This window comes from Oculina patagonica, chromosome 2 (assembly GCF_052425735.1).
Source record: "Oculina patagonica isolate OP01 chromosome 2, crgOcupat, whole genome shotgun sequence".
Lineage (NCBI taxonomy): Eukaryota > Metazoa > Cnidaria > Anthozoa > Scleractinia > Oculinidae > Oculina > Oculina patagonica.
In genome coordinates, this window is record NC_135759.1 from 43,123,787 (window position 1) to 43,142,351 (window position 18,565).

General features: G+C 39.2%; 1 protein-coding gene and 1 long non-coding RNA gene across 2 annotated transcripts in view; both read right to left on the reverse strand.

Moving 5' to 3' along the window:
• Positions 1-7,566: 7,566 nt before the first annotated feature.
• The window catches only part of LOC144644847 (uncharacterized), a 66,059-nt gene continuing 55,060 nt past the window's right edge, over positions 7,567-18,565 (reverse strand). The window contains exon 2 of the long non-coding RNA XR_013569203.1: positions 7,567-9,441. This is a non-coding gene — a long non-coding RNA (uncharacterized LOC144644847). The remainder of the gene's footprint in view (positions 9,442-18,565) is intronic.
• LOC144644813 (ras-related protein Rab-8A-like) lies at positions 10,431-18,542 on the reverse strand. Its single transcript, XM_078504365.1, has 8 exons — positions 18,326-18,542; positions 17,059-17,119; positions 15,384-15,444; positions 15,094-15,171; positions 14,160-14,249; positions 12,583-12,648; positions 11,532-11,579; positions 10,431-10,836 (listed from the first exon to the last, which is right to left on the reverse strand). The coding sequence occupies exons 1-8, from the start codon at positions 18,450-18,452 to the stop codon at positions 10,741-10,743; spliced, it is 627 nt and encodes a 208-aa protein (XP_078360491.1). The 5' UTR covers positions 18,453-18,542; the 3' UTR covers positions 10,431-10,740.

An 18,565-nucleotide genomic window follows, 5' to 3' on the forward strand; every position in this document is an offset into this window, starting at 1 on the left:
CTCATCCCTCAAAATTGTATATTGTACAATACGATGATCGTATTGTATATAAGCAAGCGATCGGATCGCTTGCTTAGAGCGTTATTTTTACAAATTGTTATTTGAATCTTTCAGCCAATTTATTGCGAATTTCCGTTCCATGCTTCATTATATCGGTTTGTTATGGAAGCAATAGTTAATGTGATTAAAGAGAACCAGTTTTATCTATGTAAATAGCAAATGTTTCGGAATCTAAGTTTTTGTGTACAGTGTTGAAGACTTGGTAACATGATGTTCACTGCCTCAACACTTTTTGTAACTGAATTGTTTCAAAGAAAATTAGCCTTTAACACGTTCTCAGAATTTTATCCTTTATATCAAAATTTATATGCTTAAAAGATTATACATTGAATATTAAAATAAATGTGTTCTATGATATCCAGTTGCGTTGACGACTTAACTGAGATATGCAATTGCGTGGCAGATAAGCGATTGCGAAATTGTTCGCGCGTTGAAATCTGTCCAACTCGTTGGGTGCGTGTCTTCTCATCGCTTCACTCTAATTAGGCACCTACAAATTGTTTAGGCAGCCTGGTTAAAAGCTAGGGAAGGTGCGTTTCGAGTAGGGAAGGGAGTGGGAAGGATCTGCCATGGAATGAAATGTTTTCTAGGGAAAGTAGCAATACGTTTAGTCGTTCATGTTGCAGAAAACGAAGTTAAGCTGACGATGACCCGTAAGACTCCACAGTGACTAGGGCTGGAGCAAACTTTAACCTTTAGACGCTATATATCCACAGAACAGTTTCAGTTACTCCCGTTATCTTTTCTTGATGACAACAGCCTTGTATTTATTTTTATTTTTTTTTTCGACGAAAAAGGAAGTAAATCCCTGGTCAAACTGTCCCAATGTTTTGGCCTTTCATTTTCCAATATGGTTCGGCCGGGTTTCAGAAGGCAATATGTTGGCTATGGTTTAGAACATGCCGGACAAAAGTTTGTCTTGAATCAGACGTTCGTCTAACAGTGTGACATTTTCCAACCTGTCACAATAACCTCGTGAATCTGATGACAAGAAGACCCAACACTTTCGATGTTCTGTTTTTGCAAACCAACATTTTAAAGAATTTTAAAAAATTTTGTATAGAATACGTTCCACTTGAAATCGTGGCTAATAGAATCCCCGATCTCTACTAAAAGTAAGAAAACCAAGAGGCTATTCACAGATCGAGCGGTTAATTACGTGGATATACGTCTGCAGAAATTATATCACGTGAAGATTTTCGCGGCGCATGTGCAGACAGTTTTCTCCAGGGCGGGAGCAGGCTTCTTCTGCCCTGGTTGTTGCCATTATTCTCACCTGGGCCCGCGCAAACAAACATCCTAATTTCCCATTCCACGGGCCCAGTTACTTTGGCAATGGCAAGCCATGCTGCTGACTATGTACAGGTATATAGCTTCCCAGTTAACGTGTATTCTGTCTTTTCGCGAATTGCTGGAGGACTGAAGCTTTAGCAACCAGTTCACCTCCCCACAGCGATGACCTTCGTACCTGTCGTTTTGGAGCTCGTGCTTTCTTTCACCTCCGGAGTTGCTTCGTTCCCATATTCTAACTATTTCTGGGGTGATTGAGAGTAAAGGTCGACTAAGGGCTTCGGTGGGAATTAAATACTAATTCACCAGACCATCGCTAGCCAGGTTCCCTACTGGAAAATAAAAAAATAGGCGCCTACAGGCGCGTGTGACTACTGCTAAGATGATCGATGAAAATTACGAAAGTAGAGTTGGCATATATATGGGGCTATATTTATTGTCAAACTGTCGGTCAGAGCATGTTATATATGGTGTATAAATCAGTGGTAATCAAGAAGATAATAGGAAGAGTCTACGTATGAGCTAAGTAGCCCATCAGGCTGAAGCTTATCCCGGTTTCCTTAGCATTTTACTAGAAGTGTTTCTATTCCCCCCTGGATGGAATGCAAGTCTATTGCAGGGTTACCCCCTAGCAGTTAATTTGCCAGTTCCCATTTCATTAAACACCTAGGTGAAGTGAGACACCATAAGAGTTATGTTTCCTGCCCAAGAACAAAACGCCGCACCAGAGCTCGAACCCCGACTGCTTGCAATTGATCATTAGTTCAGCACACTAACCATTGGGCCACTGCGCCTCCCACAGAAGTAACCAGAAATCGGCTCCAAAATACAACCCAAAAATTATTGGATAATCAAAAACAGTTTCAATTAATTTAAAAAACTTTAATATCAAACAAGAATGATACAACAACTTAGTGAGATCTATTTAACAGAAGTTGCTACATCGTTATAGGTAACAAGAACAGAACATAATTATTCAAAGCATTGCAGAACAATTCATATTTGCTTTTGGTTTGCCTTTAATAGAAGCACGATAGGTTTGAATTTCTCATTTTCTGATCTTGAGAAGTCAAGTGGATAGTGTTCAGCTACATATCGTAGTATCTACAACTGTACCCATCAAGATATTATTGGTGTTCGAAAAGTTGTCCGCGTTGAACTTTTTAACTTATATACAAATGGGTTTTTCTTATTACTGTAATCGGTAAAAACTTCACACTTTCTTGGTGAGAGGCACACTGCTCTGCAGGTTATTTGTTTGTTCATTTTCTTGTAATTGGCAATCAAAGAACTTTTTTTCATTGTATACACAGGAGAAAAACTGTGTTTGAAACCGGAAACTTTCATTCATCTTCTATGCCTGGAAGTTTTTTAATTAAGCTTACCTGTAAATACTTTACTTAAATGTTTTGGAATAAAGAAATAATTATTGCTGAATTTAGTAAATAAAGGTTGCAATATTAGTAAAATATTACAATTAGAATTACAATTAAAAAGCGGACAGTTAGACTAAAAACTCAAATAAAAGCGTACTGTGGAGTTATATGTAAAAATACTTGTATTAAAGCGATTGCGTGACTTGAACTTTAGGCTGCGAGGGCTTGAAGACCTTGAATGGTCAACACTGTAGTTTATCGCTTATTTGATCGAACTACCACGGTTTACGATCATTATGTTTTGATACATCTAACAAATCACAGTTCTGGAGTAATTACTTTTTAAAAAGGAATTTTTGTAATGATTCACCACAGCTTTCACATCGATAGTTTCTCGATCGCTAGAAGATTTAATTCGACAGTAGAGGTCAATAGCAGGCACTTGCTCAGATTTGTTTGCTACGTAAACGGACACAATATTATATTATTACCATAGTGGGAGAGAGGATCATGTATTTCCCTAAAACTAGAGCGCGAAATATTCATCCGCAGTGGCTAAATTCTCCTAAAGAGGGGTTCAATTTCTTCACACGAGGCTAATGTACTTTACAATTATGGAGTTGGAGTATCGGCAAGCGCACGTGTTGTTTATCACGCGTGGTCAAATCAGTTTAAAATACAACATATTCGTCGCACACTAATAACTGGTCGAGCTAAAGGCATAAAAGTACTCACCAAACCTTTTATCTGATCGGTTGGAGGCAAATGTGAACGCTGTGTGATGTTGTAAAATATAAAAACACTTAACTCGCGATCGAACAATCCGTTCAAAAGCTGAGAGCGAAGCGAAGCCGAGAAATTTGTCGTATACATCTATATCAACCTAAAAGCTGAAAAATATTCACGAACCCTTTCATCTGTTCGGTTCGAAACAAAATACGAAAGTTGTGAGAGGTGAATGTTGTAAAATATAAAACACAGACCTCGCAATCGAACATGTAATCGATCACTACAAAGATGTTCGTTTGTCATCGTAGACCATCGGTAGATCATCGTTGTTACGAAGTGTTACCGAAGAGACTCACGTATCTGTATTCTTTGTGCTGATTGGCTCCGAAGTATACTCTATTGTTACTTACTTACTTTCGGGACGGACATGACAGCAATAGTGACTACTGGCGCATGCGCAGTAGTCACAAAAAGGGCGGCCGGATCTAGCCGAGAGCGGTCTGGGTTGGAAGATCTCGTAGAAGATTCCCTGCGAGAACGCACTCGATATTTCGATTTTTTTTCGCTCTATTCCCTGCTGAGGAGCCTCTACGCGTGCTAATCCATCATCCGGGACGTGAGCAAACGCGCCTACGCAAGTGATGCCTGTTGTTTGGCTCAGCACGTGCACGTGTTATAAGTTCGGGTTTGCCTCGGTGTAAGAACCTGTGAATTTCTTCTGTCTTGGAAGTATTGCTTTCCTGCTCTATATTGCTTCGAGGTTCTTTGTTGTCTTGGTCGTTGTTTGTATTTTACGTCAAGGGTGAGTTTCACAGTTTTTTTTACACCGAAGACGAGTCCTAAGTTCTTGTACATTTATTTTCCCGTTGCAAAACAACATGGGAACGACCATTATAAAGTTGTCCAAGCGTCGTTGCACACGCACCCAAGACCTTTGATTCAAAACACAGAGATATAGTGAGAATACTGAGGAAAGAGACTTGTCGAAAGCATCAGGCACACATGGTTTAACCCTTCCTTCTTCTTTCCTGTGGAAAAGATTAGGCGTGCTCGATTCCCTTCCGTTCTAGGAGATTTTTGCATCCATTTAGAACTTAAGCATGCGCAATAAAAACAGGAACACCAGAATCTTTGGCATAATCAATTTCATTTTCCCGCAGTCCTTTCCTGCGACCTACCTCAGGGATGATGGGAGGTCATATCGATCAAAAAGGGGAGGCGGATCGCATTACTGTCTCCATACAATGCGGAATGTACAGTGATCTGCGAGGTGTGAGCAGCTTCCTTTGCACTCAGGCTTGTCTGGGGATTGCACTTCAGCCATTGCTTCGATGACAGACTCATTCTTTCCCCTGACTAGCAGCATCTTGACCTGCACTACATTTGTAATCTGTGTTGGTTGATTGCTTCTCTAGAATGGACCTCGATGTACTCTTGGCTGGGCGGTGCAGCATTTTTTCGTCTGTAACAAACATAGACCTCAAAACCACTGTAAATTCTTATGTTCCCTCAGCTTCTTGGAAATCGATCTCAAGTCGGCTTTTGCATATTACCATCATGCGTGCCATCGTGTTTCGGTCTTCTCAGTTGCTGGTGTAACTCCACTATTTGGCTGAAAATAGAAACCTTGATGTTCTTCCCCATGGTTTTCCATGACTGGAGCTTTCCCTTCATGGGTGACCAAAGATTGATTTTTTTCTGGCTGCATGGATTTTATTTTTTATGAATGTCAGTTTGTGGCCAATCTCACTCCGTTTCAGAAGATGAATTTTTACTTTGCTCGACATTTCAACCTTTTTTCACAAGGTTGACGAGATCGTTGCTCTGCTTGATGAAGGGATTCATGAATTTCTCCATTGTCGTTACCAACTGTTCTGTTTTCTCTCTTCGCGAGAAATAACAGAAGCTGACAAGGTATGATGATGGGTGGCATCCTTTGCCAAAGATGTCCATGCCATTTCTTTAGCGTCTTCGGCTAGAAGGATTTGGCGTCCCGGGTTTGGCGTGGGCGTTTGGATTCATGGTAAACTAGCCTTCCTGAGACTTTCATTGAGGGACTTATTTGCTGTAGGGCATTAAAGCCCAAGCACAGAATGGCACATGCGGGTTCTTGTTAACAACCCAATTACCTTCGAGGAACTCTGTATACATCTCAGGGTCTGACTAGCTCTGACTCTTGCCGAATCTGCGATTCAGCTAGGTAAAGTGGAATCATTCTGGTGCAATAAAGACGGTCATGAGCAAAGAAGTACTTTGTGAACAACTGCAGCGATATAGGATGCAGCTGCCAGTCCCCTGTTTGGACCGCTATAATGAACTGCATCATTGCCATTGTCGTTGGCATGTAACATCGGAAAAAACCTGGAATTCTAGAATCTTGCTATTCCTTCCTCAGAGGCCTGTGTCACAAGCACCTCCCAGCTGCCTTGCCCATTCCTTGATTTGCTTAACCATCTGAAGATCTTGTTAAGATTAAAGTGCTCTCTGGTATATGATAAATAGGGCTTGCAAGGTGATCAAACGAGCTTCATTACCTCTTCACGTGATTGCCATCAAGGATTTGCTTCACCATTGTGGGGCCGTACAGATCTATACCACTGTTCTCAATAAAAGAACTAATAAGTTTTCTAAGCTGCGCCATGGCCACGTGTAGCTCACCAGAACCGGCAAAGAATGATAATATAGAGGTCGTTCCGTGCCATTTTAAGCTTCTTGGCAGGCTGGTACAAGCCCATATTCAGGGAAATGACGGTCTTGTTGCCAGAACCTTTAACCATTGTAGTGATTGCTTGAGCCTGCATCATAATGGTAAGCATTGTGCTCCATTCGTGAATATGCCGGCCTCCTTGATGTATTAAGAATTTACATTATTTATTCCAGAACCATTAATTTTTTAATTTAATATTGCTGTTAATAAAAGTACGAGCAAGACCGAATGGAGCTAGAAATGCGTGGTTTTTTGCTAAAGAAATTAGAAAAAGAATAGACGATGCACCTGTACTTGGAAGCAATATCAGAACTAAATATCTGAAAGCATTGAGCGCACAAGCAAAACCTAATGTTCCTCGGTCAAGCTACATCAAGAAGATAATGGAGTTCCAGAACTCTCACTACAATCGCGGTAAACTCTATTGGGAGTATCTAAAGCAAAGCGGCGAAGCGTCAAGGGGACTCTGTTCTTTTGAAGAAGAAAACACGTGGACGGGTATTAAGACAACTCGAACTCTTCTTACCCGCCTCATCCAAACCCCTCTTTACAGTAAAGATGAAAACACTAGATCTCCGGACGATTGGCAGTCAAGAGTTTAGATTACTAAGCTTTCAAGGAATGAGAACTGTCTTTGGAACACCACCAAGCAATACAATACTTTGCTGAAAAGATTGGTGTTGAGAAGAATGCGTAAGAAAAATGTCCAATACGCTCGTCTACGAGCTTCGCACAGAAGATATCGCGACCTTAAATATTTTTGCGCATGGATCATGGCTTCACGCTCGTCTTGTCGGTCGTCCGCCATTTTGTGAAGTGTCACGCAAATCACATGAATATAGAGCGCGTATTTTGATTGGTTGAAAGTTAGCAACACTCGTTTGCCAATCGTTCACACGTCAAATACGAGTTTGCCAACACGAAACAGTTGGTGAAAAAGTTAGCGAGAAAAAAGACAAATTCTATTTGTGGCCAACAGTTTACCAACTAGTTTGCCAACTGCTGTTGTGTCGTTCACATACACCAACTTAAGTTTGCCAACTTGAGTTTGTCGTTTAAAGGCCGCTTAAGGATTACAGTGTAACTTGTTTATTGTTTAATTTGAGGTTTTCAAACCATTTTCTCTCATGACATGCAAGATATTTACGATTTAAATTCTTGCTGAATGCCGAATTTTAAAGTCAACACCAAAAATTTCTCACCAAGCTAGATGGTTGTACCACCCCTCTTCTTATATTGATACATTTGCCAAATCAACAACTCTGAAAAGTTTCAGAAAAATTTGATTAATTTCTTTTTCGATAGAATCACCTTAAATCGACAATAATTATGGAAAATCTCATCCTCGAAGTTCCAGAGGCAGTTAGGTCGGGCGAAACAAAGTAATAGAAGTGACATTGATGCTGAAGAATGAATAATTGATTTATTTCATTTTATGCAGCGAGGAGGCTTCTGCCCAAGTTAGAATTTCTAAATTTTCTATTGCGCCACGAACGCATTTCCCACAAGGCGAAGTCTCTCTTCTAAGAAGATTACTATAAAAAACATACATCATTGAAAATACAACTGCAAACATTTAATATTTAACCACAGTCGAAAGACATAAGCGTTTAAACTCAATCTTTCGTTAGAGCACGCTATTGCGGGTTCCCCGCTACTCAAACAGTATTACCCCTTAACCACTTCCCACGCGCGAACTGTAAAAAAGCCCTTAATAATTATTTTGAATTGAGTTACACTGATTCCCTGAGTAATCGTTACATTTTATTAATATCTTTCGTTTTTCGGCTTTTTTGGAAACTGCACAGATGAATTCCCGACCAGTGAATAGAAACAAAACCTTTTTCATTGGGAAACAGACATCAACAACACAATGACAGATAATTAGGTATTTTGTGCCGGGATACCATAAGTGCGATGTTTTAACTTGGCAACAGTAATACGTCGTATTTCAGTCGTGTCGAATGTCATTCAAGCCCACAGAACTCGTGGAAATCACTTTAAATCAGTGCAATGCTAAAAAAAAGCAAAGTAGAACATTGTTTTTATGGTGTATTGCAACGTCAAATCAAGCAAGACTGAAGTAATACTTACATTAGCCAAATTTCTGCGGCGACACGAGTAAAATACGACGTATAAATTAGGCCTAACGCTTATCCAATTAAGAAATTACCTAGCCTGCGTAGCTGGCGGTTTTGTTGGGGTTAACGCACGCGAGCAAGCGGCAAAGCCGTGAAAACGAGGCGAAGCCGCAATGGACCTAGGAAGAAGAAAGCACTAGGCCCCTCGCGGCTTCGCCGCTTGCTCGCGCGCGCGGCAAGCTACTGAATGTTACTGAAAAAACCGTCAGCTAACAAGCAGGTGATTTGAAAACCTTGCTAAGACTTCAACCAACCACCTTGCTTACATACAAACTCCCCAATTCATTCATTAAATATTACAGATGTAACATCCAATTATTAGAGCTACTTAAAATAATTAAAAACGCTAAACACGAAATATAAAACTGGTTGTAACAACCTCTTTTGCTACAAAATCTACTACAAAAGATAAAATTGCTATGTGAGAATTTTTAAAAAACTGATATCCAAATTTCAATATTCACTCAAATTTTCGTTGTGCGCATAAGTGTCACCGGCGGTTTGCACTCAGCCCAGGGGGGGTACTCCGGTTTGTAAATGACGGGGATGATCGAATGAAGGCAAAACTCAGGACCCAAAAAAATCCCTAACTCTTCCGACATTACCCAAAAAAATCCCTAGACCAAAAATAACCCCCCAAAAAATCCCTTGTCAAATTACCCCGAAATTGCCAGGAGGGGCAATAACGCTCGTGTTTGTTTATTCATCAAACCATAAATACGCCAAGGCCGTGCCAAATCACTTTAGTTTGTTTTTAATACCCAAAAAGATCCCCTATTTGAATCAAGTCACCCCAAAAAATACTTGCCAAATCTTCTTACCCAAAAAAATCCCAGAATCGAAAATTTCAAACCCAAAAAAATCCTTCGATCATCCCCGTCATTTACAAGCCGGAGTACCCCCCCTGGGGCACTCAGCCAGTATCAAAAACTTCCGCCATTTTTCAAGCCTGCAAAGCAGTCGTTTTCCGTTACGAGAGAGCAAGAGGCGATGAAAGATTGAGGGGACTGGGTACCATTACTGTCCTAGCCTGTTCTAGGCGTTCGGTTAGTTTAATTTTTTTTTCACTCGCCGTCGTTTTTTTACGCTGCTTCCCTAACTATCCGAACACCTGGAACAGGCTGTTACTACCCTTAGTCTATAGGTTATGCTTAAAGTGCTGTTACACGATGCATTTTTTTCTGGCATCTTGTCTCACTATTTTGTCGCGACGTAAGGACGGTAAGGTGCAAGAAAATTTTTAGCAATTCACAGTTAAGACCAGTTAACATTTTTTACGTTAGTTTTTCATGCTTGAAAACCAATTTTACCTTATTATAGGAAATTAACGCTCGTGTTAATTAAGGTATTTGAAATTAACGCTACTTAAATTAACGCGAATTGGAAAGAAACTTACTCCTGAATAAAGGAAATTAACGCGAAATAGGAGGTAAATGTTTAAAACGAAGGAAATTAACGCGATTAATACAAGAAAGCGCAGTTTGTGGCAACAAAAAGAACAAATTTTATTTTAACATTGAATGTTTTTGCCAAATCATAAGAAGTTGATGTGTCAGATGTCAAACTGCCCTCCTGAAAACAGGCATGAACTGGAAATATCGTAAACAACATAACCGTAAACTATGCCTGGACGGAATCCAGTATTTGAGGGTTAATGGGGTGGTGGTTTTTGGTTAAGGTTAATTTTGGTTTTTGGGTGGTATTTAGGAAAGAAAATATTTTTTTTTTAAAAATTAAAAATTAATTTTTAAAAAATTTGGGGGCGGGGGGGGAGTGGTATTTTTGATTAAATTTTTTTTTTTTTTTTGGACCCCGCCCGTATTTGGGGTAATATTAACGTAAATAAAGGTCGCGGAAATTAATGTTTTTACGCCGACAAAAATTGTTACAATTCGCGTTAATTTCATGGAGCGTTAATTTCCTATACAGATAATAAGGTACATTTACAAATCAACGTGCGTAGTTCTTGCGTGAGTTTTAAGTCCGAAACTGTTGCAGAATGACTAACTATAAGAAGTGAGAGTAGCAAATAACGCAGCTACCTATATATGTCCAATATGTCACCTCAACTGGTACGAAGCGTAAAAAATTTACAAACGGTTCATAGTCCTATGTTATGTAATTGCATGATTTTATATTATACATTTATTCAATTATTTAATTAATACATTTAATTCGCTCATGTAAAATCGATGCCGCACCATCTGAGACTGATGATAAGGCGCCTCTCCCATGACTCATAAATCGTGCTTTTGCGAACGAGGAGGAACTTCAAATTTAAATCTCTAAAAGATATATTTAAAGATTACAACACAGTCTATGCCGAGCTAAAACTAATGCTTCATGAAATGATGAATTTTTGAAACTCGCCAATTTCACGGAGCATTGATTTCCTCTAATAGGGCAATATTTCGTTGACCAAGGAAACCTTTGTCATTTACGAACTACAACAAGCACCGGACTGAGAATTCTCATGTTGCTCCTCCGAGACAAGTACAGGATTTAGGCCATCTTGGTAAGCAAACCTTGCACTCTGGAAATGAATTGGTGAGAACAAAACTGAGATGATTTTACCACAAGATTAAAAATAAAACAGACCCTGTTTCATTTACATTTTGAGAATAAGTCGCCCTAATGTAAGGGGCTGCAACTTTCGGGAAGTTTGAATACACTGTACGCGAGTGGTTTATGCTCGTTTCGCTACAATTGCGATCAATCAATCAATAAATCGATCGTTTTGTTACAGTTGCACTCGTTTCGCTACACAACAAGAAAATTCCAATTCAAAAAACTCATTGAAAAAATTGGTTTAATTTTCATGTAACTCGGTGCATAATTTCACGACAAACAGAAGTTAGAGTTCCTACAGTATGAGTACATGGAAGTGAATCCCGATTACCCGAGCCGATACCTGACGTTCAGTTTAATGTCTGTACAAATAAAATCAGCAAGCGTTTTCGGTAAAAGTCTGAAATTTAGGCTGTATGTTCACAACTATTAAACAGTGTTATTTTTAATTATCATTTTAAGAATAAATTCGGAGTTCCGTTTGTAATAAACTTTTGATGACAATAGTACTTAGACTTACTAATAATTCACTTATAATTTATGTTTCTCAAATTTTTTATGGAAATTTTACATGCCAGACAAACGAAACACGGCAAAGTTCTGAGTGTACTGATTTACAAGCGTTTTTCTAGCCTCATAATAGTATTGCAATAAACTGACCTTTCTTTCCCTGAATTCTTTGATCTGCCTTGCAACAGCCATAAAAGCCTGAAATTAACATTGATAATATTTTTTCAAACTACACGTCAACCAACAATAAAACAGAATTAATAGAAGTCTTTAAGAATTACCTGGCCGATGATTTTACGGGCGACTGTGAGTTTAAGATTCCCTGATATAATTTCACTGCCAGTTTAAACCAGTAGTGCTAGCGTAGCAGCTCTCGTAAGCTTGTTACTCTACTGCATGGTCCTCTAGCGTAACAGTTGTTGTTCGTTCTCAGATTGTTCTCTTGAAGGGTAGCAAGCCATTCACGTTAGACCTCAGAACAGAGGACTTCTACTACTACTACTACTACTACTAACAGCTGCTACCAGTGGGGTCTCCCCCCACACACACATACACACACTCACATGACAGTCTCAAGGAATGCCACATTCTATTATTTTGAGGTTTTCTGTCTATTTGAAGGTCATTTCTTGGCCATCCTCGGAGACCCAGGGGCAGTAACACGGGGCGAAACGAAATAAACCGGACTATGATTTCGTTTTGCTGCGACTAACAGCCCCTTTGTCTCCGAGGATGTTTCTTGGCTTACTGAACAATGTATTGTGACATATTGCAGCTCCTTAGACTTTTGCAGGTCTAGCCGAGAATGTTACAAGTAAGGATAGAGAAAAACTGCTAAAGCCTGGTTTTCACTAGTGACGCAAACACAGACGCAAGCATAACAGCTCTTATTTCATTGTGAAAATGGCCTTGATGCAAGCAAAAGCACAAGCACAAGGATCAAAATTTTTCTTGTGCTTGCGCTTTTGCTTGCGTTCAAGTGAAAACAAAACACCGCATATGCCCGTGTCTGCCCAATTAAGACACTCGCTCCAGATTCCCCTCGCATCTGAGCCTTGTAGCTAGTAAATGTTGTGTTCTTATGCTTGTGCTCATGCTTATGTCGATGTCGTTTTCACTTAGCACAAATGTGCTTGTGCTTGTGCTTGCATTGCTAGTGAAAACCAGGCTTAAATAATCGTTATTAATTCTATTTTCCCACCTCTGTCACACCTTCTCCGGTTCGTGCACTGGTTTCAAAAAATTCTAATTCAGTAGTTTCAGTTATCTAAAAGAGAAAAAAAAGAGAATTTCTAAAATGAAAGCATTATTCACAGACATGCCAGTTATGAAAATATCTAGTGTTGTAGACAAGCAATGTGAAGGGCTGGTGTCACAGGCAAGCAACATTGGCAAAGAACTATACCTAGACTTTAAATGACCAAAATCACTCAGATCTGACCAGTCAGTTTTAATGCCATTAAAGATGAATTCCAGTCCGTACTGCGCAATCTCGGCTGCAATGTTTATGTGAACCTCACACGAAGGAATGTTTACAAGCAAAACTAAAAATTCCGTGACAAACTTACCTTTTTCTTCATTATTAACGCCAGATATCCTTGCAGAACAAATAATAACGAGTAGAAGAACCTTGATGCTATTTCAAACCGACGTTTCAGCTCATCGGGAATTCTTGAACAAAAGGAACCGTAATGGCGGACTAAAAAACTTTATGTATGCTATCACCGAAGTGTAACGTTTCAACGAATTCAAAACAAAAACGAAAACAAACCCCGAGTCTGCGCAGTACGGACCGGAAATCAGCTTAAACTATAATCAGGCTTTGAGGTTAAAATTAATGGTATCAACAGCTCAAAAATTATACTGTGTTATGTGAGGTCAGGCAAGGTCTGCGTTCAGGCCTATAGTGAGCCATCAGGCCCATCACCAGGAGTATTTCTACTTCCCCCTGCTGGATGGGATGCTAGCCCATTTACAGGGTTACCCCCAGCATTTAATTCGCAGGTACCCATTTATACACCTGGGTGGAGAGAGGCACTGAGAGAGTTAGGTATCTTGCCCAAGAACACAAAACAGTGACCCTGGCCAGGGCTCAAACCCAGACAACTTGATCTGGAGTCCAGAGCGCTAACCATTATGGCACTGCACCTTCACCGCGGTCCGTCTCAGGCAGCTTTTCTTACCATTTCGGCGTTTTTGTTCAAATGAAGTGTAGTATGAGAGGAAGATAAAAATAGTTGCTGAGTGTAAGCATAATCCCATATCCTCAGGTAAACAAGTTTTCTTTTAAATGTTCCGCATCCAAACCAAAGTGTTGACAAATGGCGCCGACAAGTCCGCAATTGCCCCGTAGAAAGTAAGCTCCAAACTAGCAACCCTAGGAACCGGTATGTACGACTTGACAGTGATAAACTTCTTTGCAGTACTTTTCTTTTTTGTGCATATTTCTGTCGTTTGACCGCGGTCGACACTGCACCTACCATTGACTTGACTAAAACAACCATAATTTTAAAAAGAGTACTACTATTTTTAAAATTATGGTTTTAGTCAAGAAAATGGTAGGTGCAGTGGCATAATGGTTAGTGCTCTAGACTCCACTTTATAAGGCCAAGGAGGCAGAGTTAATATACATGTACTACTGTAGTACATGTATATTAACTCTGCTTCTTTGGCCTTATAAAGTATCAAATCAACAAATTTAACCTGATTGTGTTTTAACACCAGTTACAAGTTGTAAACTAAACTTTGATATACTAGAACCCTGAAGTACAATCTTACTGATTTTCCTCTTGAACTGTCTATGATTCTCTCATCTTCAGCATCCAGTTTGTTGCCCACCAGAACTTTACAAACATCTGGGGAAGCATTCTGCAAAGAAAACATCTGTGAGGTCTGTTGAAGTCTGAGTGTGCTATAGCTCTAACACATTTACCCCTAAGATGCCCTAAACCACTCATAATTTACAAGTGCCTTTGCTACACCTCTGACATCATCATCCTAGAGGGCTTAAAGGATGACATCATCATCCTTTAAGCCCTCTAGGAGCGAATGGGTCAAGTTTCTGTTTAATTCTTAAAATCAAAGGCTTGATATTTTAGTGTGGTTTTCATTCTGAAATGGAAGTTCATGCAGCTGGCTGTTCATGCATGTGATTGAAATTAATGGTCAAATAAAAATGTGATAAAAGTTAATTTCTGGCCTGCCAAATTAAACCATTTTGGTCTTAGCTGGGAATATACCAAAACAGACATTCCATTCTTAAAAGAAGGGGTACCGGTATATCTCAGCTGTGCATCCTTCAGTTGGCTGTTCTTTGGGACTGAGACTGTTTTGCCACAGGGGTTCATGGTTGGGTCGCAGGGATTCCAGCCATGGGAGCGGCCATACTTAATCTAGGGGCCAGCTGGTTGGGCTCCCAGTGAAGGCTCTGGATTCACCCAAAAACCCAACCTCCACATGCATGGGGATGCAGTCATTTATTCTCACATCATATCTATTGAGCCAGATAAGAGTTGCCACAAAAAAATGCTGGCCAAAGTCTGAGGCACTATGTAATGGACTACAGCATCTCACAACAAGTACACAGCTACATTGACATCAGGGCAGTACTGATAAGCAATTAGGATTAACAGATTTTGTTCTATAAGCATTAGCTGTCACAAGATGCAAGCAACAAAATCTTAAAGAAGGGTTATGTTACACATGTACTTACATCCTGAATATTCTGTAACCACTGTGCTATGTGTTTAAATGAGTCCTCAGTGGTGATATCATAAACTAGAACTATGCCCTAAAATTAACAAAACAAGAACACTGAGTTAATTTAAGTTACACTAAAACTTCCACTAACAACCATTGCCTCCCTCCCTCCCCCTATAAAAATTATGGTTAGCCCTCTGACTACCTTTGTTGTTTAATAAATAAAAATTACAGTGTATATAATTATAATATAAATTATTACTGTTCCAGCCCCAAACTTAATACATATGTAATGGTCCCTACCATTGCTCCTCTATAATATGCACTGGTAAGAGTTCTGAACCTTTCTTGACCAGCAGTGTCCCTAGATATTAAAGATCCATGTCAGAGAGCATGTAATGATGATGATGATGATGATAATTTATTTATGTAGTGCTCTAACTATTGCTATCCAATAGCACTTTACAAAATTATAAACAAGAAACTGGCATTTGATATTATTAATAATAAATTAAAAAAAAGAAAAACATGACCCTTTTTTTAAATAACAAGGCAAAAAACAAACAAATGCACTTGGGTATGGCTAAAAATAATAATTATCAGAACCACTATCCCCCAGTCCTTTTGGTACAAAACTTAATCAAGACAGCACATACAGTGTATTAAAAAAAAAATGTTTTTATAGCCGTGAGTGGTCATGCACTTAGCTTCATATCTCTACGAGATAGCTAGTTTACAGGCATGCCACTGAAACAGAGAAAACAAATGTTTTAAATGAACATAACAAGGCTAACAATCCCAACTGGCAGGAGGCAGACCAGTTAGCTATATACAAAGCATGGTCGAGGATTTGAACTCGGGACAAGTGAGAAACAAATCCAGCTAGTGGCAAGGACAGGTCTTGAACCGGGGACCTCCGGATTACAACACCAGTGCCCCAAACCACTCTGCCACGCTTGCCTGCTTGCCTGTGTATTGCTGTAATGACATGGCAGGGGGGGGGGGGTGAGGTAGGGGATGGAAAGGCGGGAGAAAAGGGGATGAGAAGTCGACTTGGGAGGAAAGTTAGATAAATTATGAGATAGTTATAAGAGTAAGATTCCCAAGTTGGTAGCAACTGGGAGAAATAGGAAAATCATTTACAGCAAATTTGAATATTTACATATTGTGCAAGAAAAAAATCTGAAAGAGGCTGGAGCCATAAAAAGGGGCAGGAGCTGGGAGGCAAAGGTACACCTGTAAACTGTATGAGAAACAGGTACTTCAGACTTCCTGTCCCTCTCCCGTCCCTCCCCTCCCCCTCCTGCCACAATATAAATTATGACTGCAATCAAATTGCCATAGTGACATAAACTTTAAGAATAGAATTTGTTATTCTACATGTATGTATCAGGGTATGATTTCAAATAAATTCTGAGATCAGAACCATCAGAAGACCCAGACTGATTAATAATAACAGAGCATTTTTAACATGCTTATAACCTAGAAATAAAAACAAATTAATTAAAGTAGGCAGATGGTTGAGCTCAGATCAGTGTCAATAGCAATTAAGCTTATCACCTGCAGTCTTTACACAAAAGCAATGTATATAATATTAGTTACATGTAGGTCTTATTTTCGAAAGAAATACAAAAACACTGGTGGAATTGTGGAACGTTTTAGAAATACTGGTAGGTTTTGTTTGAGTCAGAGAATGCATGGACTTATATTTCAGAGGAAAATTATTTGATTGTTGTATATGATCCACTAATTTGCCTGAAGGTAAATAATATGTTAATTAGCAGGGCATAATATTATTGAGCTTATCACGAATAAATTGTGAATTTTTTTAAGTCTTTTTCTTTTCAGACCTAGAAGTGAAAGTATCTTAAGTAACATTAACGCATTTCTCCTAAATACATAAATTGATAGACAACCAATTCTCCCAACCAGTGCTTTATACATACAGTTAGGAGAATTTGAATGCTGAACAACTTACCAGATTTGGAGCCTCACTTTTGTTCCATCTAGGTCTACAACACGACTCCTACAGTCAATACCTTTAACAAGAAGAAATCAATATACAACTTATACATTGAGCTTATTTTTCTGGTCCTTACACAAATACATGTAATATGTTATTTTCTCAGTAATATACCCACATGCAGGCAAATTTAATACTGAACAGTATTTAATCTTTAGCTGTGTTTAAGTTATGCACGTATCAATGTTAAGCTGCTGGGGGGGGGGGGAGGCCGGGCATAGGCCGGGCATTTGAACTTAGCTGAGACTTTCTGATCAAATGCCCAACCCCAGGGCATGTGTGGATGTTCAAAAGAGTCACTTAACTTCAATAAAATGTTGTAAGAAAGTCCATTAAAACGGTCAAAAGTCCCCACCACGGGCAAACAATTGCTGTCAAATCCCCCGCCAAATCCCGGCCTCCCCCCCCCCCCCCCCCCCAGCGGCTTAACATTAATAGGTGCATTATATATTAGACATTAATTCCTTATTCTACCAAATGTTGAACGAAAAAAATATAAGGGGCTATTAAATCTCCAGTTTTATGTAGTATAAGCTTATATATAGTGGATTAGGCTAGAGCTGTGAAAAGTTGATGACGTCTGGAATTTTTTCCAGCGGAATGTGAAACTGTTGTGAAACAAACATTAACAAACAAGAAAACAAAGTTGAACAATATTCCTTGTTGGTAAATTAAGAGAACTAAAAATGGATATATTGATATTGTGCAAGATATAGTTCTAGCATTGCAGCTGAGGGCCGAAATATTTTAGAGTGCGACAATCAACCTGTACAACTAACTGATCGATCACCCTAGGCGCGCCAATCACCTACATTAGTGGCTACAGAAAACTGTAACCAAAAAAAGCTTATACTCTTATTCTTACCAAACTTAATTTGCCTAATTCTCGTTTTTTTATATTCCAATAAAACACAACGAGCCGATCGATATGTTACATAAGCTTACTTAGAAATTTACGATCAATATACAAGTTTTGTCATGTCAGTTTGTACATTAATTCAGATGATGTGTATATTCACTTTAGATGTTAATTTACACCATCGATATCTTGTAATCAAGATTGAACAAGATTGTTCAGAATTCTAGCGAGTTTTAAGTTAATTTGAGCTGAACAACGGCAAAGGAAGCCCGTAAATCCTGGCAGCACTATATCTTGAAAATGTGTGTGATGGAGTTCGATGCGGAAAAAAAAAATCTAAGAAGACTTGCAAAAACAGCTTACCAATTGTCGAAATATACGAGTCAGAAAATACATCCTCTATGAATCTAAAGATCAGGCAGGTTTTTCCAACACCGCTATCCCCAAGAATAAGAATTTTGTAGGTTGTCTCGTATTCTTTCTCTCCCATAACGAAGAAAGCTGCAGACAAGTTTACATGAAATCGTGAACGGAAGTGTCCATTACGGGAAGAAGTGGAAGAGAAGCCCAGAAGAACTCTCGCCCCAGACTGGCGCGTTCCTA

What these genes read in the sequence shown, in the direction of transcription:
- LOC144644813 (XM_078504365.1), bottom strand. Translation starts at nt 18,452, where the DNA reads ATGGGAGAGAAAGAATACGAGACAACCTACAAAATTCTTATTCTTGGG. An exon ending in AAAGTGAGGCTCCAAATCTG is followed by an intron (nt 15,445 to 17,058) that starts GTAAGTTGTTCA and finishes TTTAATATCTAG; the next exon opens with GGACACTGCTGGTCAAGAAA. An exon ending in AAGAATTCAGGGAAAGAAAG is followed by an intron (nt 10,837 to 11,531) that starts GTCAGTTTATTG and finishes ATTCATTTCCAG; the next exon opens with AGTGCAAGGTTTGCTTACCA.